The sequence below is a fragment of the Diadema antillarum genome, unplaced genomic scaffold (genome assembly GCF_040938485.1).
Source record: "Diadema antillarum isolate AM-2024a unplaced genomic scaffold, OU_Dant_1.0 seq00001279_RagTag, whole genome shotgun sequence".
NCBI classification, from domain to species: domain Eukaryota; kingdom Metazoa; phylum Echinodermata; class Echinoidea; order Diadematoida; family Diadematidae; genus Diadema; species Diadema antillarum.
Genome location: NW_027272059.1, coordinates 293299 through 318992, shown reverse-complemented (window position 1 = coordinate 318992; position 25694 = coordinate 293299). Strand labels below are relative to the sequence as shown.

At 37.9% G+C, this 25694-nt stretch overlaps 1 protein-coding gene across 1 annotated transcript in view; it reads left to right on the top strand.

The window, feature by feature from the left end:
* The window catches only part of LOC139745591 (E3 ubiquitin-protein ligase pellino homolog 1-like), a 65503-nt gene extending 40500 nt beyond the window's left edge, over positions 1-25003 (top strand). The window contains exons 7-12 of the mRNA XM_071655984.1: positions 4967-5152; positions 14498-14596; positions 20515-20622; positions 21761-21880; positions 22477-22592; positions 24043-25003. Coding sequence (XP_071512085.1) covers positions 4967-5152; positions 14498-14596; positions 20515-20622; positions 21761-21880; positions 22477-22592; positions 24043-24169 — 756 coding nt within the window. The 3' untranslated portion in view covers positions 24170-25003. The remainder of the gene's footprint in view (positions 1-4966; positions 5153-14497; positions 14597-20514; positions 20623-21760; positions 21881-22476; positions 22593-24042) is intronic.
* The last annotated feature ends 691 nt before the right edge of the window (positions 25004-25694 follow it).

Below are 25694 nucleotides of genomic sequence, written 5' to 3'. Positions count from 1 at the left end.
TTTTTGTGAGACTATTATGTAATTCTTAAACTTGAACTGATTCTCTGATGTGAACGCACCTGTGTGTCTTCAGTCGTGGGAATGCGTTATTTCATGTCCAATGTCATGCTCTGTGTGAATTTCCAAGCCATGAACTGGTCCCAAGTTCAACCACACATTTGCGAAGCTCATGCATCGTATACTCCACCTCTGCCCACCCCCCCCCCCCCCCCCCCTCCAAAAGAAACAATATCTGTCAATGTACAATGGATGTTCATGCAGTGAAGCATTCAATGTGCTAGTGTACCATGAACAAGCAGAACACAAATCAAGCATAAGCTTTTCTCTACAAGCCTTCATGCACCAAGTGTTAGGTCTCTGCTGCTATGACCATCAGCTTCACGATGGGGCCTTTCTCTAACTTTTTTTTTTCCTTTCTCACATCATGGCAGCACCTGTTTGAGGGCTGTGAATAAAAGTTCAGTGAACCTACCATGGACAAAGTATTTTTCTCTTTCTCACGCCAAATCTAATCCTGGTTGGATGACCGTTAGTAACTCCCACCATTCCCACCAAGAGAAGATTGACATGATCAATTGACTTTAATTGTTCCCACTTGAGCTAATTAACTCATATGTCCCCTTGATATCAGTTGACATGAATCAGCTTACATTGTCATGTACTCTGGGACGTAAGTTTCAAAAGACACTAACAATCTATTAGATTGTTCTTTATGTGCAGTGATGATTTAAAAAGAAAAACCAACTTGATAGCCCTCAGATACATATTTTGCATGTGTAGAGTGTTCACTACAGAAACTACATGTAGCATTGGAAACAAGGGAATTCATGAACTGTTATATAATCGGTCTAAAATTTTAAAGTGAATTTAGACACCTCCTATTTCAATACTCACATCTCTAGGTAAAATAATAAGAATTTTGGAGGGATAAGAGCGGGTTACTCCTGTTGAAACTTGAAGTACATCTGTGCTTATAGTGACAACAGACTAACTGGAGAATTATTCCAGATTTGGTCAAAATGATTAATCAGCAGTAAGGCAGACCTTACATACAGTGTGAATGAAACTCAAGAAGTTGTACAGAGCTATGTGCAAGTAAAGCATTCAGCATGATATGGTATCTTGAATGACTAATGATGCTAAAAATCTCTTTAGGTTATGAAAGTGTGATTAAAGCCTTGTTATTACCCTATTGCATTATCAACAAGCCTGTGATTGTTCATAAAATCTCACTTTCACATAAAATATTGGTAATGTGTGTGACTATGCATAAAAGGGATATTTTGTCATTCTATTAGAAATTGAAGAAGAAAAAAAAAGGAAGGAGAAAATAAATCTTATAGTGTGAAACTGTAAGTGTGCCTCAAATGCAAGCATTCAATTTTGAACATGAAGAGATCTTATGATGTTTATGGATGATATCATGTGCAGGCTATTTTAAATGATGACTTTAGTCATAATAATCATGACAAATTTGAAGTTATTTCTTATGGTATGGTTGCATTTTAAGTTGGTATACTTTAAAACTGGAAATTTCTGTGTGCATGGCATGAAACTTTCACAAATTTTGTGAGGAGCAAAGATTTGTGAAAGTAAAATGCATGTGGAAAGTTTTTATCTGCATAAAGCATTGAGTTCCAGCCACCTTATTGTGAAAATTTCATGCCGCAATTGTTTTCTGGTTTTACAGTATGCTATTTACAACACTTGAGTGTGATGTCACTACATTTTTATTAGACCCCGTTTACAGTGCGGGGCTGGGCCGAGCCACGACCGAGCTGCGGCCGAGCCCAGCCTCAATTGTGGGGCTGCAATTTTGTCCGTTTACACTGCCGGGCTCGGCCGCACTTTTAATTAAAACCTTTTAATATTTTGTCGTAGACCACCTCCAGAGCGTGGCCAAATGCGCGGCCAATTTTGGCCCCGCATTTGGCCTTTTGCGTGTTTACACTGAAATGAAGGTGGGCTCAGCCGCGGCCTAGCAGAGGCCCAGCCCTGCACTGTAAACAGGGTCTAAGATTACTGGCAGACTTAAAGGACAACTTCACCTTAATGTACATGTGGAATGAGTGAATGCAACAATATCAGCAGAACACATCAATGAAAGTTTGAGGGAAAATCGGACAGTCCGTTCAAAAGTTATGAATTTTTGAGCTTTCCATGCTGCTAATGATAGATGAGAAGACTACTGCTGTTTGCAACATCACATGCATAGAACAACATAAAGAAAACATGAACTTGTCCTTTAATTGACAAAGAGTGCCTTCCTTTTAGTATCTAATGCTACTCTCAGTTGCATAATATAGGTATCAAAACAACATGAATGAAGGAATAGAAAGGGTACAGTGTATTTCTCTTCAGATTGTGTGCTTGTATACAATGTATTATACCTGTGGTATTTTGGTCAGTATGATACCATATGCATGTTTAAAGGACAAATTCAAAGGGCAAGGGGAATAATCTTACCCTAAACATAAGTTAGTAGCGAGTCAAGGGAATGTGCATTTTTTCAAAAACATGAAATTTTGTCAAATTCTCTTTATATTTCCTTATAAATATTGTTCTACGCATGTGACATCATATGCTGTAGTCTTCTCATTCAGCAGTAACTGCGTAAAAACTTGAAAAATTCATAACTTTTGAACAGATTGTCCGATGTTCCTCAAACTCTCACTGATATGTTCTACTAATATTGCTGCATTCACTCAATCCTTATGTATATGAAGGTGAACTTGTCCTTTAACTAATACCAGGTGTACTGATTAACCCATTTTGTGCCAGGGATTGTTTACTAAAGGACTTTCTTTATCAATCAACACTCAAAGCACAATAGGGGGTTAACAGGGTAGGAGGAGCAACCAACCAGAGTATTGTCCTCAATATCACCCTGTGTGTGTGATTGAGTAGTTTAGAGTGTTTTGAGGTTTGTTCATTTTGGGGTGTTTTTTTGTTTTGTTTGTTTTTTCAATGTACTGTGTAGGCCTACACACTGTGTACTCTAGTGTGACAGGCTTTGAGAAGTGTATAAAGGATTATTCATGCATGACAACCGAAAACAAAGTAAAGGTATGCCGTAGAAAATTGTGAGTGTGTCACCCGCACTGTAACTCAGGCAAGTAAAATGCCTCACTTATTCATGTTAGGCAAACATGGAAGTGTTACAGTGTAACATCCGTGTTGACACTGAACGTTAATTGTCTCACTCCCCTTGCCAAGTACTTTTTGTTTGTTTTTTTTTTCCCCTTACGGAGAACAGACTATGAACAGCTAATACAACATCATAAATTCATGCGCTCCAATTCCAGCTGCACATAGAGAGGAATCTAGTCTATACAGCAGACTCGGCAAACTATTGATAGCTGATAGTGAATATTTTATGTACTCCCATGTGTAATTGTCATGTATTGGAGACAATGGCGAAAGGGGTTTTACAGAGAAATCCTGCTGAAGCGTATTAAATTTCTGTTTCTGTATGAATCATGAGGCGTGACGGGTGATGAAAAAAGTGTGGCTCTGGTAGAAGCAAATCAAAGACAGTTTGTGTTTTGATACTAGGGCTGAAGCTGAAGGCTGTAACGGTATAGGAAGGGATGAAATGTGACTGAGTATGTGTGTACGTGTTGAAATGTGGGTCTCCTTCATGAGTGAAAATGAAGTGTTGATGTACAAATGTCTCATGGGGGAACCTTTTCCACAATGTGTCTTCATCCAGTAAATGTCTACCACTGTCAGAGCACTGTCTCCCTTTTTTAAAACCACATCCCATAGTTCTCAGAAATCCTTACATTGTAGTAGGTGCGTATGGTTTGCGTTCTTTTTATATTCCATATGTAACAGCAATTACAATGGACATTTTCATGTATCTCTGTCATTTCCATTGATTGTTTGGAGCGATATACCACATTTTTTATTTATTTATTTATTTTTAATCTGAATCCGGAATCGGATACATCTCTTATGTCAATGTGACGTTTTAAGAGGGGCTTATACCATACCAAGGAACTGTGGGAGTGTGTAGGATATATTTGTGTGTAATATGCTTAGAGGATGTTTTGATGAGTAACAGCTTGAAGTGGTTGTGGTTGCTACCAGACTCAGGAGTGGGTTAGCATAAACATTTTTTTTTTCTTTTTCGTGGTGCGTGCCAAGGTTTTAATGAAGACTGGGTGCGAAGGCTGTTTGCAATGTACAAATTGTTTGTGCCAGTGTTATTTTTGGGACTTTGTGAATATGCTGTCCTGGCAAAAAAGAAAGGATACAGTCACTGAGCATATTTACGGAGTATGATTTAGCATTGGAAGGGAGATTGAATACTGCTTACATTTTGCCATGTAGGCCTAGTGGGTGTCATAGATTTATGATATTTGTTTTCTGTCCAACCATGTTTGCAATTTGTACTTAATTCAATTATTTAGTGCACACATGTACAAAAGGGAACTTACCTTACAAGGCCTTTTTGGCTTTATTCAATTTCTCTCTTCATTTTCATAGTTACAATGTGTATATGTAAATGATTTATTTTTTTCCACTGTGTTGTAAACTTTCATACTGTTGTATTGTTTTATCAGGAAATGTGAATTCGTAAACAAATTGAATCGAACGGAATTGAATATCAATATATTGTATTTTGAAAGATGTCACTAGTTTTAGAGTTTCAATACAAGGAATTAACTCCAGTTCCTGTCATGAGAAGATGCCATTTTGTGAAAGAGAAATGAATACTTATGCCATCATGACCCATAAAAACAAACAAATTTCTGATTATTTTCGTCAGATGTGAATCAGATTTCAAACATGTTAATTAAGATGAGAGAGTCACGATGTATGAGAGTGAAACAGATAGATTTCAGTCTGTTAGGGTTCTTGCACTCTAAAAAGATGTCAATCAAAGTAACTGCAGATACGATGCACTGCAGAATGGTTCAAAAATTATGCATGTCACATGACACACTCTTGTCCAATCCAGGAGAAAGCCTGTAAGTGGAAGACAGAGTCCGGGATGGATGGCTTGACCACCAATGGGGTGCTCATCATGCGGCCGAAGGGCGGCTTCCAGTCGGACGCCACGCCGGGGGTCTGGAGGGAGGTATCCGTGTGCGGCAACATCTATTCACTCAGGGAAACGAGATCATCGCCACAGAGAGGCAAATTGGTGAGTGGTGAACCTAGCCCTATAGGGCTCACACCGGGAAATATTTCCCTATAGAGGCGTGTGTTAAAATTCAAAATTCAAACAATTCTGCAAAATAGCTGGGAGAAATGAGGTGTTTCATCTTCACTAACCTGAAAAAGTGAGATATACCCTTTCATCCATCAAATTTCCAATGGGGGTTCTGTCTAAGGTTTCACAAAGCCAGACTACGAGTTCTTTTTACTAAAAAAATCACCTATTTTCTGTACATGCACCCAATCAAATATAGTCCCTTCAAATTCCATACGAAAAGCTGTCATCTTCCAACTAAAATGCAAGTTTGTAGAGGAATTCATACTCAATGTATGCCGCTATTCAGTTTTTTGCCAAACTGCATTTCTGATTTTTAATTAATTTTTTTCTTCATGTATTTTAGTATCTTTGGCATGATTTTGGGACATTGCTGTCATATTTACAGGTGTGAGCCCTGTAGGAAGAGTGTTCAGACTCTTATTACACTGGAAGCCCTCATTTGCAAGGCATTCTGGGAGTTTGCTACTCAAATCTGTTGATGTCCTTAGTGTTTTATTTATCTCGTTATATTGTGAGATCTTTAGATGCAAAAATGTATTCACAAGATGACTTGACATACACCTGTGCTGCTCTGCCAAAAATCTGAAGGAAAATTCAAAGTGCATCAATACGTAGCTGAATTTGAATTTTGTTTGTGTTATTCACACCCTGCATTAAAATTTCTATTTTTAACATTACAAAGATTTACAGAACAGGACGAAGACTTATGAATTGAATTGAATTTCAATAAACATTTAAAATTTCTATTTTTTAACATTACAAAGATTTACAGAACAGGACGAAGACTTATGAATTGAATTGAATTTCAATAATATTTATTTGATTGTGTTGCAGCTCTGACAAAGACCACCACACAAACATAATGATTTTAACATAAATAATGAATTTTGAGATGAATAATGAAGTTTTAACATGAGACGTGGGATGAGATGTTTGATTTTCTTTTCCATTAACTATTTTTTCCAGAACATTTCATGATAGAATGTTGAATGTAGTAGCTTTTGTCATAGGTGGAGTCTTATCTTGCAGTGACTGTGTCACAATTTGTTATGAACATGCTGATAGTAACGTTTCACAAGAAACATTTTTTATTTCATAATATTACTGCAAGATTGTCATGTTTGCTGTGGCTTCTGATAGTCCACTTTGGTAGTCTTGTTAGGCAGTATTGATTATTTATTATCTGGTTTAAGAATAACATATTAGCATAATCTTATTAGCAGAATGTATTGGCATAATCATTCAATGATACTTCAAAAGTCTGTGACCCACTTACTGACCAGCACATGATCAAGGTGAAGCTGGGTTCGTACAGTATTGGTAGAGATGAGAATTGGGCTTTAAACTTTTTGCGAGATACCAAGAAAACACTTATGATATAGTACAAAACATACCATTTTAAGAGGAATTCAAAGTCTATTTGATGAAAATCGGGTTTGGAATGACTGAAACATCCAAAAACAAAGTAAAACAAAGCAATCGTAATAAAGTGTGGGTCCCACACTTTATTAGAATCGCTCTTTTTTGGATATCTCAGCCATATCAAAACCAATTTTCATCAAATAAACATTGAATTCCTCATAGAATTACATGCTCTTTCATATTTCACAAGAGGTTTCTCATTATCTCACCAAAAAATGTTAGAAACCTGAAATTAAGTCTCAACCAAAACTATACGATCCCTTCAATGCTGTAGCATTGACAACTAAAAATCCCAGAGTTAAATAGTATGTATAAAGATCAAGAGTTCAACACAAATTTCAGAATAAATCCCAATACAGATAATTTTTCTTCTTGACTAGCATTCATTTCAAGAATTACCTATTTTGTGTTATTTAGATATTGTAACATGGAGTGTTTGGTTCAAGGGTTTGTATGCTAGAGTGGTAAAGTCAAAATATGATGTTTCTGAGACACTTAGATTTGCTCAACTACATCATGGGTTTGATTTGTATTCAGCAGCATGAGGAGAGTTAGTTTTTTTTTTCCAGTCAACAATCGGCTGAAACCCCCTGCTGCAAGCCTTCGTGACTGGCCTCCATGTGATGTGGTATTCTTAGCAGCGTTCTCTTCCCACTAATAGCAGAAAGGCCAGCTTTAGGTCACATCCAGTAACAGGCTTGAAGGGTTACTCCCTTGAGGGGGTGTATCTGTAGAAAATTCTCTGTACTCTACTGGATTAGCTTGAGCCAAAGAAGATCATAGGCTGTTTTCACACGGGTCGAGAAATGCAATTGCAGTGCTGAAATATAATTACGATTTGAAGTATCATCCGTACCCACAATTTCGCGGATTCTGCAGTTTTTAATTTCAGAGCAAGGAGGGGAGGTGTGGCTTATTTCTGACTTCCCATCAATTACCCTTGAGTGATTTAAGTAGTGTGCGCTTTGACTGCAGTGCAAGCATTTGAGAAGCATGTTTTTTTCTGCGAAAGTGGTTGAAAGGTCACTGTAAGCTCCGCCCCTTCTTCCGAAACACAGTGAGGAGGTCAATCCATACACACGGTTGTTTTGTTTCATAATTTTGGAGAATCGTAATTCTGGACCACCAATTGAATTACGATTCAAATCACCCTCCGCGATTCCAATTTGTATCAACACATCCAAAATTTGTCATTTGAATCATGATTCTAGTATTTAATGATCGGTTACACACGAGAGAAAATTCGTAACTTGAATCATCATTGTAATGATGATTGCAATTCGTCTTTAGAATTATAGGACCTTACACACGCTCGCTCGAAAACTGTGATTAGAATTCGAATTCTCGAGCTAAGGCATTACGTTATCCTTGGTGACTTGTCAATCAAAACATACGATCGAGTGCATGCATGCGGCGCGCGTATTATCTACGGAAGTGCTTGAAAGGTCACGTAAGCTCCGCCCCTCAAAAGATGTTTTGGAGGTCGAGCATTACACATGCAAATTTCGCACCGTAATTTGAGTGAAACTTCACTGGAATTCACCTCCGGACTAGAATTTGAATTCATGATTGTGATTAGCATTCGTGATTCTAATTTGCTTCCACACGTGCTAAAAATTCGTCATTAGAATTATTTTTCACTGGAATCATCATTCAAATGACGAATTCTTGACCGTGTGTAACCGCTCAATGCATCATTAAAATTGTGATTCAAATTACGCACTCTTGGCACGTGTGAAAATGGCCATGGTTTAATTTCTACTTCTGTAGTTTGTAGTCTTCTGCCATGGATGTGAATTATCTCTTTTAGCTGCTGTCCAGGATGCAAACATTACATGCAAAATTTGACATTTGTTTGCACTGATATGAATAGAATAAAATGTATTTCATGAAGATGTATCAGTGATACACAGTACCTGTTTGTTGTCTTCTATATGATTCTGGATATTTGCAGATTTAAAGTGCAAATTTTTCCTGGCATTGATTGTGATTCCTAATAATTATTGAATGAAAATCGGTCCTAATAAAGGGTGGGTCCCTTTTATTAGGACAACTTTGTTATACTCTGTTTTTTTTTTTTCTATATCTTGGTCATTTCAAACCGATTTCATTAAATGAATGTTTAATTCTTTAAATTGTATTCTCTTAAATATCTCAAATTAGTCTTTTCCAATATTCTTGTATGAAGTTAAAACCTGAATCCCCGTCTCAACAGAAACTACAATGTATACCATCCCTTTAAGGGGCAAGAGCTTATCCTCGAAGTTTAATAGCTCACCTTGAAGTTTAGGATCACCGCCTGAACGTAACTTAACTCACACACTTTTTATAGTGTCTTCCCATATTGACATATGAATTTATGTGTTTGTTTTTTTAATGCTGTGCATTCATTTTCTTCTCCCAAACCATTCCACCATGCCAAGTAGACAGCAATGTTGGACACTGATTAATGAAGCCATCTCGTGTAAGATTTATGTGTGTATATTACTATGCACATTCACGTCTCTGTTCGATCTCATAAATGTGTGGGCCTCCCGGACTGATTATTGTACGTGATCAAGATCATATTCTAGATGTGTTTTGTCGAGTCGGCGGATGATTGATGAGAAATTCAAGCTATGATTGCAATGAGAATTAAAGTATTATGTATTAAAATTCAGGGAAATCTTCTGCTGCCATGATAGTGCTTGCATCAAATATGGCTGAATTCCACATAATGAATACACTGTAACAAAGCATTGGCAAGAATGTGCTGCAACAGTTCAGTGCTATGTCCGATGCTCACATCACCATGCTGGTGATGTGATTTTCCCATTACCATACCCCCTTTCCTGTCCTTGCGGTGAACCTTGTAATGAGCCAATTTAGCGAGAATGCGGGTGTGAAAGTCTCCCTGACTGCAGTGCTGAGAAATCTGGTGTGGGATGCTGAGTGGATGGGTATTCTCCAGTAACATGGGGAGGCATCGGTCCTGCACATGCTCTCTGTAAACAAGATTTTTTGAGTACTTTTCAGCAGATCTGTTCCACCTTGGTTTTACTGGGCAATAAACTTGTCTGGCAGATGATCGAGAGTTTTGAGGGATCTCTTATCGTGTGACATTTATATAGGCCTACTGGTGTAGATTCAAGCATTGAAATAAATCTCATCAGTTTCCCTTGATAATGGCATAAAATCAATGGTGACAGCCACCTTTTGGCAAGGTGTAAGGCAGTAAGCTGTAAATAGACATCTTTGCATGGTAACCACCAACAGATACACTGTTCCACAATGCTTCTTCCTTTGGGCCTACGCCAAGATTACCAGCAATTAATTTTGAAGTCTTCCTGCCTTCAGGATTGATACCATGTAAACAATGTCCCTGGGAAATGGAGAGGTAATACTTTCTCAGAATTAGAATTATAATATGCTGTTATATACTAGCACGTTTGGAGAGGGATGGTGGTGGGGAGAATAGACAACATCAGGCATTATTACCTATATAAGGTAGTTTTGCTGGGCAATTGTAGTAGGTATTTTGATTGGTCGGGAAACCACCAGTTTCCAGCGGGCAATATTAGTGGGTATTTTTCTTCTTCTGGGTTTCGCCATTAACTTTACATGTCAATGAATTTCTCTCAGATTTTGATATGTTGTAGCTGAGATTTTAGGCTATCGTGAATGTATCCTTCGTTTTTTCATACGATGTCGGGATTACGTTAAAAAACTTGGTTGAATTTAAAGTTTATCTGTAATGTATTGAGATGTTTCTTTCTTTCTGCAACTTTCTCTGCAATAACTCAAGAAAAACAATTTCTATCACCCTCAAATTTTGCACATGCTTAGTTCATGTCACATACATTATTTCATAAAATAACAACTTTTTGATTAGACACTATTTTGGGTATGTAAACTAGGGTCAAAGGTTATAAATGTTTCATCCTGTATCTTAGTGAATACATGTCCTATCTCTTTCATATGTTTTACATTGATATAGCTGATTCTGGGTGCATGCACTGGTAGGTGAGGAAGGTCTCGAGCCTCGGTGATTAAGTTTGCCTTTTCCTCCCCTGGCAACCAGCAGCATGCACCTGGAACCACCACAATTTTTATATCATGTATTTACGATTTTCTGTTTGTATTTTATGTCAGCTTGTATTGTATATTGTATATTGAATTGCCGAATAAATAATAATAATAATAATAATAAACACTCCAGTCAATCACCAAGAGAAAATACGCACTTCATATGCCGTACACACTCAGCAAGTACAAGCGCGTACTTTAGTCACTCATTTCTGTAGACAACTTCAACCAATCAGTTTCGCGTACGTACGTGTACACACGATGACTGACTGTGACTGTGCGGCTTCTCATTCGTCTTTCGCAGAAAATGGTCACCATTTCTGTGCTAAATTCAAGAATCTGTGTGGACCACATCTGTTGACGTTCGAGGTGTTGTATAAAACAAAGTGATAGTGTATGGTCTTTTATGCTCGTGAAATGGAACAAGATTTCGCACTCGGTGAAAGATGAGACGCACTTCATAGTTACATGATGGTGATAATTTACAGGTAGGCCTAAGTCAAATGTAGCTAAGCTAGATCTATAAAGAGACTCTAGTGTGTTCACATACAGTAGGCCTTGGCCTATTTGCTTAATTTATCTGGGGGATAGGTAATGATTATGATATTGACTGGCCTTTCTTTCAGGAGATACCACAAAATATTGCCCGACTGAAACCATATTGCCCTCATCTTCGATTTGGGCGATATTCTTGCAGTTTGGGCAATATTTTCTGGTATCTCCCTCAAGGCCAGTCAATATTATATAATTAATGACATTCATTGATATACCCTTTGATACAAAATACACCCTAAAGTGGTATATTGAATGCTTTAGACTCAAGCTTCTGTAGGTGAAATGCCTCTCATTAGGGAGATGAGCCTCCCTGCTCTCCACCATACAGTCTGTTTCCTGCTTCGGTCCTCTACGTGGTGCTAATTTACATGCAACCAGTCTGTAGCCAGGTATTTATTCTCTTCACCCAAGGACACCCGCTTTGGATGAGAGGTCTGTTTCAGGAATTCTGACGGGAGAAAGTGCCCCTTTCGTGTGTTTCTGCTCTGTGGAGTCTGCGGAAAGGGATCTTAATGATTAATTCATCAATTGTACAACTGTAAAGCAGAAAGACCTTACTCTGTGCATGTTGAATATCTTAAATTCCTCTTCTATTGGCAAATGATGATTCCACTGTAATTTGTATATTCTGTGTTATGCAGATATCAGTTACCCTCTAGCAGTTTGTTCGTATGAAATGTTCATGATTTACAGTGCTCTACTGTTGCATGACTTTGCATGGTCTCGATGAATCTTCTTTCATGACTGTAAAGAACCAATTTATAGTTTGGGTTGCAGAGTAAAACAAGTACCTGGGTACCATTGTATGTGTATCAAACTCAGGCTAATGTGTCATATTGTGATTTGAAGCTTACAATCTAACATATCCTCGAGGCCTCCAGTGGCCTCAATGCCACAGAAAATTCCCTTGCAGAGAAATTCAGTGTGTGACGGCTGCCAATAGCAACCTTTGTCTAAGCTGAAAACAGCATGCATTAGAGTTTGCACCATTTGATGAAAGATTAGACAGTTTAAGCTAGGCACATGAAACATTAAGAAGATTATGTTATGTATTATAGACTGCAGATATGGCTGACATATGAACTGCACTAGGTCTCTTTGGAGGAGATACAAACTTTGTGCTTATGTGTAGCTCCCTTTTTGGAGTGCCATAATTGCCACTAGTGTGTTCTTCAATTGTACACGCTATGTCAGCATAATCTTAAGTAATTATTTATTCCCCCACCACATACATGTAGTTCATGAATTGTGTTCAATATACCCCTAGTTTTATTGGATCCAATTAACTTTCCTATAATGATGGCATGTCGCAGTGATGCTGTTTCATCTCTTAGGTGAACATTTATCAACTCTTACAACAGTTGGGCATTAAACAATAATAATCCTGTTCAAGTTCAAATGACCAGCAACCTGCTTGCAGTGATCCCCTTTCTTCAGTGGCCACTTTATATCAATCTATAAACAACAGAAAATGCTCATGATAACAATCAGCACTAAAGCTAATGATTCAGTTTACAGGGCCCCCTGGAAAACAGTACTTGATTACTGATGGGGCCACCCTGTATAAATAAAACGACATTATAGTAATGATAATGATAATAATAATAATAACTATGTTTATTAGCATTTTTCCTTTCTGTGTAGGTTTTGTGTTGTTCCTTGGTTTTATCTTTATATTTTTCAGCTCAGTGACTATGTCAGAGTAAAAGAGCAGTTTAAGTTCTGTGATCAACTCAGACACCATTGTTAACCCAGTGTTGCAGTGGTTCAAGGAAATATAGTGAATGCTACCATATCACCTTTTGCAATCTAGACAGCTTTCAAATTTACTTGGCTTCAAACCGTGGATTGGATGAATGGAATAGACTGCTATATAAACCCCTCAGATTTGTGCCAGCCATGTAGAATTCTGGCAAAGTCTTGCCAGCAAAATTGTTGACTTTTTGTTGTAATACAGGAGACATTCCATTTAACAGTTTCCATTATATCAATGGCAAGACATTGTGCTCAAAGCATTTTTTCTTTTCTTTTCAAGAAGAAGTAAAGCCGAGTGAACACAACAATGTGTCACCCAATGCAAATTTCCCATGCAATATTTGGCTATTCTGCCATGAGGGGGAAAAAAATGAAATGTCCTGTCTTGCTTAAAGCACACAAACTTCATAAATATTGCTAGGCTTGTCCTGCACTACACAATTGTACAGTCCTGGTTGAGGTGAAGATTTAGCTTTTAACGTTTTGTGAGATATTCAGAAACCACTCTATGAGATGTCAAAGAGCATGCAGTTCTAAGGGGTATCAAAAGTTTATTCAATGAAAATCGGTTTTGAAATGGCTGAGATATCCAAAAACAAGGTGAAACAAAGAGATACTAATAAAGTTAGGGCATGTCACTTTTATTATTAGCACTTTTTTGGATATCTCAGCCATTTGAAAACCAATTTTCATCAAATAAACGTTGAATCCTTCTTAAAATTACATGCTCTTTCATATTTCATAAGAGGCTTTTCATTATCTCACTTAGGAATGTTCAAAACATGAATCCTTACCTCAACCAGTACTGTACAGTCCCTTTAAATCTTCAAGGTTTTCTTAATTTTGTTAGCTTTATGTTCCTGTAATATTGTGCTCTCTCTATTTCTGTAATAGTGTACACTCTGTCTTTAGTCATGAATTTGTTGCAAAGAGGATCTATATACTGACATGATGCTGGGCTCAAATGAGATGATACCACAGAGAAGTGTGTGCTGCTGATGTCATTGAGTGTTTCTGGCAGGTGATAATTCCGCTTGCGAGTCCTTGAAGTCATTGCCGAATGAGTTGTCAGTGGTTGGATTTGGGGCTATCGATAGGCGGATGGTGGCTCAACGAGTTGTGAGGCTGAATCACCTGGAGGCTGATCTGAGAGCAACCCGCCCCTAGAGGGCTGGGGTACAGCAGCTCTGCAGACGACATTTTATATTCATGAGTGCAACATAATTATGTAGGGGACAGAGCATATACACTGTATATGAAAAATGAAAGGCCCCACCCCACTGTCTAACGTTTCCAGTTTTCATCCCTTATTTTCTTTTTCACTGTTATGAATAATGCTGTATGACTGTAATAGTTTGCTATGAGACAAAGTGTCTCAAGTTGACCATCCATTTCTGCCTATAAGCAAGTGTTTTTTTGCCTGTTTGATGAAATATCAAAATAAATCAATGTTTGTTTACTTTGTTTCTTGACTAGATTGAAGATGAAGATAACATTCTAGAGGATGGTACTTTGATTGATCTATGTGGAGCCACATTACTATGGAGATCAGCAGTTGGACTCCTCAACACTCCAGTAAGTTCAAACTATTTCAAACAGATTTCTCAATATTATTGCTGATGAAATTTTTTTGCTGATGAAAAGATTTTGAAAATGGTTGTATGTGCATTTTATTCATATTAGTATTCATTTCTGGTTGAAGAAAATGACTCGGTATTGTCACGTTAACATTGACTCAATGCGCAGAAAACTCCTTTGATGTACTGAGAAAGCAACCTACCATCCGAGTTTATTTTGAAAGCTGTGCTCATTGTACATGACGTAGAATGTGAGTTTTCATGGCTTAGGTTATATGTAGCAAAGTCATGAGACGTCATGGGAGGCAGACATGGTGAACATACTAGAAGTCAACTTGAAATGGAACATGAGACTGGCATGTCCTGCTGCATGTGGGAATATAAATATCTCGTCCATGGTCAGGTGTGATGTAGCTTAGCACACAGATAGCCATTTATGTGTAGATTAAGCAATTAGTGTTTTTAGAGGTAGCAACATTTATTTTGATGTGTCATTGGGCCATGAACATTATTGACTCATATGATAATAAGTTGTTTGCTCAATTCTCGGTGTTGATGTGATATTTACATGGAAAGTGGACATGTTCACTATGAGTAGTCAGAAAACGTGTTAGCATTCAAAGGATATTGTAATGTTGACACTGCCTAATGTTGAGGAGGTGTTGGTCGCTAATGGGGGATATTCCGTTTCAATGCAAATTACTTCATACAAATGAGATTCTGTGCAACGGTGAGATACCAAAAAATGTCTGACACGTTTGAGTTTATTCCAGTGGGTTGGGTGTTGTAATGTTCCATTATAAAAATGGAGTACATTTTGTTTGCTGAATATTACCATATATGAGAAACTCATTTCTAGGAATGCTTACTTGCAGTCTCGTATGCAGAGTAGACTCTTCCAGGGAGTTCGTTAAAGGAAACCCAAACCTAAATATAAATGTGGATTCAGTGAAAGCAGCAATAGTAGTAGAATACATAGGTGAAAGTTTGAGGAATATCAGAATTTTTAAAGTTTTGGTGCCGTCATTGCTAGATAAGGAGACTCCTACACTTCATGATGTCATTATGGACAAAAATATAAAGAAAATATAAAGAAAATTCAACACATTTCACTTTTCTACCATAATGAAAGAACATTTGACTTATATCTTTCAGAAAGCTGGGGAATAATATTACACTTAATATATGTCAGTTACAAGTCAAGGGAATGTATACTTTTCACAGAAAATGAAATTTTGCGGAATGCTTCTTATATTTTCTTTATATTGTTGTCCATAATGATGTCATGAACTGTAGTAGTCTTCTTATGTAGCGTTGACAGCACCAAAACACTAAAAATTCATAACTTTTGAATTGGTTGTCAGATTTTCTTCAAACTTTCACTGATGTTCACTGATGTGTTCAACTAGTTTTGCTGCTTTCACTCAATCCACAGTTATATTTGGGCTTTAGTTTCCTTTAAAAGGCACAACACTGTCCCTCGGATAGGCCATTGAATGGAGGATCTGTGTGTGATGGAGTCACGACTCACACATGCAAAGATCTCACTTCACTTCCTCGCAAAGAGCAGGGTGCTAATCCTGTGAAATGGTCTGTCTGACACACCTACACCAGAAAATGGGTGAATGATGCTGACACCCTTGTGGTCCGTGACTAGCAATAGTCAGCAACTGGGCACATTGCGCCATATGAAGAAGAAAAAAAGAGAGAAAAAGAAGGAGATTATATCATGGCTAATATTAAATGATCAGAATGGAGTATAAACCGGTGTATAAATGGGGTATAAACCACATCGATTCAAAAAAATTGGGGAGTTGATGGCTTTACCAGTTCACAAAAAGGAGGTCTGTTTGCTCTTTCAATACCCAGATGGCTTAATGCCTCAAGTAATGTAAAAGTGGAAATTTTCGCGGTGAAGAAATTTTCGACCAGAAACCAGCGCAAAAATAAAAACATGCGAATTTTTTGCATTCCATATGTTTCACTAATAAATGTCTTGATTCTGTGGAATTAAAAAGAAGCGAAATTCATCTCACCCAGCCAAGCATGAAAAATTACTCACGTGAAAATAACCACTTTTACAGTACTTGCCCAATTTTGAAAGTCCCCTGCCAAAACCCACCCTTGCATCCCCCACCCTCAAAATATTAGTATGTTGCTGAAAATATGCACCACACACAGTCTTGGCTGCTTTTTGCTATGCAGCTTTTGTGATATGTTCTCAAAAGTCCATGTTTAAACACTGATTTCACCTCTTGGCAAGTACCCTCACACTTGTTTGTTTGGTTGGTTTTTTTTTTCAAAATTGAGTTTGAGTTACCTTAGATCAGCTGAAGAAAAGATTTGTAATATTTCAGAGTTGTGCAATGAAATCTCCCATTGATTCTTACTCTCACAGCATTTGAATGTTTAAAACAAAACTCTTATCACAGATTGATCTGAGAAGTCCTTGGTAGTTGCAATGGGGAGGTACATTCCTTTTTGTTGAACATTTTTGTCTATCTAATTATCTATTTATTTATTTATGTTTGGTGTATGTGTGTGTGGATGGGGATGGAGTAGAAGTAAAGGATAATGTTGACAGCTTCCGTGAGGGAAGATCCTGGCATGTTATTCACGGTTCCCTGACTGAACATCCTGAATTATTGATGTCAATCTCATCATGATCACGTTTCCTTGGGAATTCTCTGTAAGAGGGATCCTTGAACCCATAGTTGGAAATCCTGGCATCCCGTTTCCTGGAGTCGACATGCCACCCCTTGTACGCTGCATCCCACGAATGCTCGCTGGCATTGTTTCTGTGTTAGGTATGACAAAAGCGAGGAGGAAGATTGCAGGGATATGACACCACATGTGTTTGCTGGAAAGTGAGATAAGAGGGAAAATATTTTTATTGCCCAATTTGTCGCTGACAGGGAGGTGATAACCCCACTCAACCCCTTTCCTGGTCAATCAAAACTAGTCATGAGTCTATCCAGCTCTGGTGTAGGACAGGCCCCCTGTTCAGACGCAAGACAGTTTATACCAAGACTCGATAAAGAAACGACGTATAAAGAATCATTGTATAGCTGACAGACCGTTCAGATGCTAATCTCGACTGTTCTAGAAAATGTCAAATAGATGTGCAGTTTCCCACTGGGCATGCATTTGTGGTCAATGAGTGACAGCTATGGGGCCACCTTCTGTGCGCGCTCCCATTAAGCCCTGCCCAGTTATACCGCTCTGTGGTTGACATACATTCAGACGCATAATGGACATGATGGAATGCTGATTCGTTATCGAGTTCTAGTCCGAAACGATGCTCTGACCATCTTGTCGTTATACGTCGTTTCGTTATACGTCACTTCATTAGTCAGTGTTCAGACGTATAAATTCAACGTATAGGTATACCGTTTTGGTATAGCTATACCGTTCTAGTATAATTTTTTTTTTTTTTTTGCGTCTGAACACCCTGAGAGAATGTGTGACAGGGATGATGATCATTGACACTTGGTTTTCCTCTGTTTTCTAACTTTCCAGAGACAAATCAGTGCCATGACGTAGGACAGATCAGATATATCCATGTTGTTTATTAAAGGCCATGCCAGACCTATAATTTGTATTGTGACTTCTGAATTGTGATTCTGCACGTCCGTATTGTTTACCAGAAATACATTCATTTGGTATCAGCGTACATGTTCACTCACACTTTGACTGTATCAATATCCTGTTTTTTGTGATTGCTTGTATGGAGTGGCTATGTTTATACTTTTGCTAGATAGTTTCCTTCAAATACAAATAGGTATAATCCTCTTTTACATCCAGAATATTGTCTACAGACAAACAGAATATGTATTCATCTGTTATGAATGTGAACAGAGTTCTAGAAAGCTATTCCGTATGTTAAACGTAATTGCTCCCTGGATTTCGAAGATAGAGAAATCTTCCATTGATTTTACAAGACAAGCAAAAATAAATAATTATGATGATAATAATGTTCAAATGGAAATGAACCATTTCATTTCTTCCATGTTCCCACTTTAAATTTTGCCACAAACATAGTACTTCATGGCTATCCGTCTGGATTATTTTGAATGATGACTCAAAACACTTTGATTAGAGTGTTATACAATCAAACCTCAGAAGGGTTGTATAGTGATAAGACAGTTTTGCCACCAACATTATGAGTGAAATGAAGCTATGCTTTGGGTCAAATGTAACATTTTGCAGACACAGTACATTCATTTGTACACAGCTGAAATATATGAAATATGAAAGATCAGTTAACTCTGGTCTAGGGCAGAATCTCTGTAGGGTCAGGGGTCAAAGGATCACATTAAAAATATTCCATTTTTTGTTTCAAGATATTTTTTCCAAGTGCTGACTTGGTATGATATCACTTCTATCTGATCAGATTTACGTCACAATGAAAGGGTCAGGTCAGATTTTGACTCAAATACTTGTTTAATTTTGATTTGATATCGATATCACAAAACATTTATCAAACCTCCTACGTGATGAATTCATGACAGCATCATAACAAGATAATCAATTAGATTTGTTGCAAACTCTATTGAGAAAATTACGTTTGGAACGTCAGTTTATGCTGTGAACTGGAGTTGATTAGTAATTGGCGTGTATCTGACATAATATCATCAGAAATGTAATGTGTCCTTGTATTGCAAGATTATGACTAATTATGTTTTTGAGTCAGTAGGAGATACTATATACCATACACTTAAAGCCACATAGGTCACTATTACAGCATGGAATGTGAAGACATGATTATCATTGTACATAGTGCTGTCAGATAGCAGGACACGTCTAGTATTGAGCAAAACTGAATTGCCCGTATACATTCTGAAACGAAAAGCCCTCACACCATGGAATGTCATTTGACATTGTCCATTTGGTGGCAAGTGATGCGTCGGTGTTATTGTTTTGAAATTCAGGTTTAGACCTGTCACAAGCCAGTCATATCTGAGTCAATCCTTGTTATGTCCTCAAACTAGAATCAGACCATCGTCAGTGTCTGATTTCCTTCCACAGCGTCAGATTGTGTTCTTGGCTGTCACTTCCTCTGTGGAATCGGCTGTCATTTTACCTCACAACTATTGTCAGGAATCGCATGTCATTTTCCCTCAGAGCTATTGCGAGAAATCGTGTCTGTTTTACTTGTTCGTTTTTTGTTGTTGTTGTTGTTGAGATAATGGAGAGTCATTTAAAGTCATATGAAAATTCAAAATATTATGCCATTTCATATGAATGCCAATTGTATTATTTGACTTGTTTAATAGGTGATTTCTAATCATTCCCTGTATTCATTTTGTATCGTTCCAAGCTGTTTTTCATGAGAAATCTAAGTCTGCTATCAGTACAGAAGTTTAGATCTAAAGGACTATGAGCTCAAGCACAGTGGTTTCCTTTACCCTGTTTATTTGAAGGAACCTTGGGAGAGTGTGATATTAGATTATTACCAGTAGTTTTATTCATATCCCTTAAGAACACAGCCATACAATAGCTATACATTAGAGACTGTTTTGTATATGAATTTGAATTTTTGAATGTTAATATTCAAACTTCATATTTTACAACACAACACAATACATATCAATACTTGAAAAAGAGTATCAAAATACAATGGAAAGCATAAAAACCGATTACTAAAATAGATGCAGTGCTGCATGGATAGGTAAATAAAACATGGCTCATATTTAGACCAATGAAGAAACCAAAGCTTGGAGTCCATAACAAAAGAAACTGAAACAATGGATGTGGCGAGAGTCCATTGTATGCCACTGAAAGATTGGAATTTGAGACTTTGTGTGTGTGTGTGTGTGTGTGTGTGTGTGAGTGTGTGGGTTAGGGGTTTACAGTTATGAGCCTATCTGTCATATTGCTTTGTAATCATTGTTATTTGATTGTTCTCACTTACAGACACAAAGACATCTAGAGAGACTACGACAAGACATCAATGATACGAGACCTCAGTGTCCTATTGGTTTCAACACTCTAGTCTTACCCAAGTATCGCCAGCATTCAAAGGTAAGTTTCTCTCAAAGGAAACATCCATGTACATCACCCCCAGTCATGCGTGTATTCTGAGAAGGAAGGAATTGAACACCTCTCAGTAGTAACTCAATAACACTAAATACAATGGCAACAAGCACATGATATCTATGAAGTTTTTGGCTGTTACTTATATAGTTTCTGTTATGATAAGTTTCTGTCATTGTAAGCAATAGGGTTCTGATCACTGATGAATTACAAGCTGAGAATTCCTGTCTGACAAATGCAAAGTGTTTCTATATTGAGGTTGTCATTAACCATTACAACTGGGTCTTTCTAATTCAGTTTGCATTTGTAAACATGGCCCTGTTCTGTTTACATCATATCAAACAAAGTGATTTTACAGTATATTGTTTTGTCAGTTCAGCTAATGCAGCAAGTGATACCAGGATACAAGTTATTGTAAAAGTGAAAGCTTACCCCAATCATTTCAGGAACTTTCACACACTTTGGTCAATTCATTGATATTAACCCGTTGAGGATGTACTGATTTTGCTACAACACGCATTTCCCTTAGACCCCAGCCCACATATACTACACAATGAGGTTGCTATAAAAGAACAAAGAGGTAGCACAGGTGCTCGTCCTCAACGGTTTAAGCATTTGTGACAATCAAGCAAACACTAAGAATAGCATAAGGAAAATCTGTATCTACTTTATGTTTACCCTCCATTGTTGGCAGACATCCCTTAGTACCATTAATGTATAAAGTTACATTTCTAAGTGTAATGTTCCCTCTTGCCAGTGGTATTAAAAGTCCTTTTTTTACCTTTGGGAGCAATGAATTGATTTTAAACAATGTTCAAGATATCACTTTTGATGCATATGTGTAGGTCAGTTGTATCACAAAACATCCTACCATGAAATATTATGCAATAAAGCCTAAAATATAAGGAGATAACACTATTTTTCTCATTAAGCCATAACTGTAGTCAGTTTAATCTGGAAAGATTTTTATTATAACTATTGTTCCCATTTTGTATATGTAACAATACTTAACATTGATTATACTGGTTCAAATTTTTAGAACTATTTTGAAGCACTAATGCTGGGGTTTTGTTTCATCTGCAAATGGTAAATTATGCCTTTTAATGCATTTGTATTCCTCTTTTAGATTATGGAAGAGAAGCAGCCATATGCCTACCTGAAATGTGGCCACGTGCACGGCTACCATGTGTGGAACAGCAAAGAGACACAGAAGAACACAGAGAGAATGTGTCCAATGTGTAGAGAAGTAAGGCTGAACATTTGTCAGTAGTGGAGAAATCATTATTTTTTTTGGTCTTATTTTGTATTGTTACGTTTTGTGCATTTTTCAGCCTTTATCTCGGCTCTTTCAAGGCCGATCTAAACTATGAACTAGTTAATTTCTCAGAATTACTGTCAAGAGTTTCCATGTGCATACTCAAGGTAGTGAATATCATTTGGTTTGTAGCAAGTAGTGTGAATTTATTGATGTGATGTGAGTGAAGTCTTGTCTTTTCATATCTGTACAGATATATTTCATTTTTCTGTGCCATATTGTTGAACCTTCTGTACGTCAAATTTTTCTCTGTAGTTTCAATGTGGGCATAATATAGTTTCATTGTGGGGGACAGTGGGGATAATATCTTTCTTAGAAATGCTTGTTACTCATCAATTATTTGGAAGACTCAAACAGAAACAGAAACAGAAAATTGGGTTAAATACACCAGGTTGTAGATGATAGTGACAGGAATACAGTTTTAAATATCTGTAAGAGAAGTGGACTTACAATGTAATGAGTAGATGACTTTATGCAAGGTTTGTAATACACCCCTGATGAGATGTGTTTTGATCCCCTTCCCCCAGGTGGGACAGTATGAGGCTCTCATCATGGGTAATGAAGCCAGCTTCTATGTGGACCAGGGAGCGTCCACTCACGCCTTCTGTCCTTGCGGCCATGTGTGCTCAGAGAAAACTGCCAAGTAAGTCCATATCTCACTCCCACACATTAACCCGTTCAGGACGAGTCCAAAGTACACTCGGGCAAGCATATATGGGAAATGGGAAATTAGTGTTGTAACAAAATCAAACCGTCCTCAACGGGTTAATATGTCAGTGTTTTTGGCATACAAGTTGTGTGCACACCCCATGTGCCTCGTGCATGGGTGTGTTCTAGTGTTCTGAGTGGTCTGATCAGAGGCTTATTACCTCCGCCAAGGGGGGAGGTTATGTTTTCGTTACCGTTGGTTTGTTAGTTAGTTTGTCCGTGTGCAAAATAACTCAAATATTAGTTAATGGATTGGAATGAAACTTGCAGGAAAGGTTGAGAATGACATGAGTAACAAACGATTAACTTTTGGTAGTGATCCGAAAATTTTGGGGGAATTTATGAAGGATTTTGATATTTTTTCAGGTAGGGTCAATGAACTTGAGGTTTGCATGCGCGCACTAAAGTGCGTGCTCTAGTTTCTGCTGGGGTGAGGCGCGCCGTGCAGCTGAGGGCTTATGACGTAACAAAGGCTTCTATATTGGGAAATCAGGCAACTTTCAGCACACAATGCTATAAGTACGTATGGGTGGAAATTACTGATATCTCTATGGAAGAACAAGATCAGTGGTGAAAATGATTTGCATGCTTGGCGGAGGTCTACGCTCTCAGAGTGCTTCTCTAGTTACTCTTCATTTCTAGCAATTCACACCCATAATGAGGATCTCCAAATCAAGTCATGAAATATGATCTGATGGTAAATTTAAATATAGAGTACAAGCTGTGATTCACTTTTTGCACATTGCAATCAAGGTTTCTCTACTTCCTGCATCTATGCAATCAACATACCAGTATTTATGACAGTGTCGTCACTTTATATCACATTGATAACCCTTGATTTCATATTGATAAAGTGTGATTAGGGAAAGAATGCTAATTTCATATGGCCGAAGCTACTGTAAATCAAAACTTTACCAAGTGGCATGTTTGAATTGCATTGTACCCACATGCGATGCTTTGAATGCCAAAACAAGGGTTTTAGTGAGGACTAACCGATGCTGTTGTCCATAAGGAACTTCTGGTATTCTGTACACCTCCCAACCATTCTGAATTTGGAGGAAAGAATCTGAATTTTTGCCATTCCCAGCTCTTGCTTCAATAGGAGTTTCCTATTTTTCTTAATAATTTTCCTACACACTCCTATGGGAACTGCTCTTTCTTTCCTACATTTGAGCCAAATCATACCTACTTTTCAGACAGAAAGGTTGGGAGGTCTGTTTAACTCGCAATGTACAATGGTGTATGTCATTTCTCAAATATGAGGGAAGGACTTTATGAATCATTTTATTTTTTTAGATTCAGATTATAGAATAATGGACTTCTGTCGGAGGACTTCAATGTAAGGTTCACTTCCTGTATGTTTTTCCCCCAATAAATTTCTCCAGATACTGGTCTCAAGTGCCCTTGCCCCACGGCACCCATGCATTCCAGGCTGCCTGTCCCTTCTGTGCCACTGCCCTCAGTGGTGACCAGGGCTACATCAAACTCATCTTCCAGGAAGCCATCGATTAGGCCCTCGTCAAGGCCCATCGTCCACCCCCGTCGTCTGGCTCCCACAGTCCCAGCGCCGAATGGTCCATCCACTGGTGACCAGATGGCCCTAACCTTGCCTCTCATCCTATCCACCGGACCAGTGCTCTGTGGCGGATCCTCTCACAGGAATGCACTGGACTTTGTTCTGTGACTAAACTTGTGACACTCTAAGAGTGTCTTTAGCAAGTGAACACTGAGGGCGCTATAATGCTTTTTGAGTGTGGCATTCCTCTGCGTGGAAGAGCCTCTCACCACAGTGGACTTATGCTCTCTTGGTCTACTACAGTGACTGGAGTAGCTGGTGAAAGATTTTTAGATGATACAGGGTGCCCTCAGTGAGGGAATTAATGTGGTAGGACATTGGATGGTGTAAACAAACTGCAGATGTGCAACTTCACTGCAAGAATATGTGTATCTCATGTGATTGCTGCAAGATTGTGTGTAAGTCTTGGGTAGGTAATTGATCTGGTGATTTGGAGGATCCTTTAGCAGATTGCATTAATAATTTGTTTATATTGATTAAGAGTTACATACTGACAGTGTGTACCTACTAAAATGAGACAAGCTTTCATTATATTTTGAAATCATTGCTGTGGAATGCATTCCAAGCTGTACTCGTTGATGTCATAATAGTGTTTTTTTCTTTCTTTCACAACCAAATCAAATGTCACTGACATAGTTTGATACCAGAACTAACACATCTCTTATAACAGCTTAGATGTAACCTACGATGCAGGATGACAATCAATGGTTGATGAGGCATAGAGTGTGTTCATACAACAAGAAATGATTTACTAGGGACAGAAAGGAAAATTGGGCTTTTGAAAATTCCTCTCTGAAAATAAAAAAATGAAATCCTAGTAAAGTTCTTCAAATTCAATGAGAATAGAGCAGGCATGAAATTCAAAGTCTGTTTCAAACAAGGCTCATTCTGACATGCTAGATATTAGCAAATCAGTGTTTTCCGCTAGTCTTGTAATCTCTTTTTCCATTGACTCTTTTCTTTCACTCTCCTATCAGTGCACTATGGTGTAGATAACCTAGTATTCCCCATGGACTTTTCACACACAGTGTGTTTTAAGCCATCTTCGTGATTGCATTCGCAATTGCTATGTTTTCCCCGTTCAGAGAGGAGAAGTGGAAATACAGAGACATTTGACATACATCAGAAGGAATTTCTTCAAGTTGCCTTGAGAGAAAGTGGTCATGCCTCAAAAGACCCTCATATGCTGATGAGTAACATACCAGGTGAAGGGGACACCATGGGGCCACACTGAGCTTAACACCTCGTCTCCATGGCTGCCGTGGGCATGGAGTTGGCAGCCAATCATAGGGCAGCTAATTGAAGCAATGTGGCAATCAGCCAATGAGAATGTTTCAAGTTACAAGTTGTGTGTTGTTGTTGTTGTTGTTTTAAAACATGCAGTTATGTGCAACTCATACATGCAACTGGACCTTCTCCTGTCTGCCATAATTTATTTGCAAAGGAGAGATGTTATCTTGA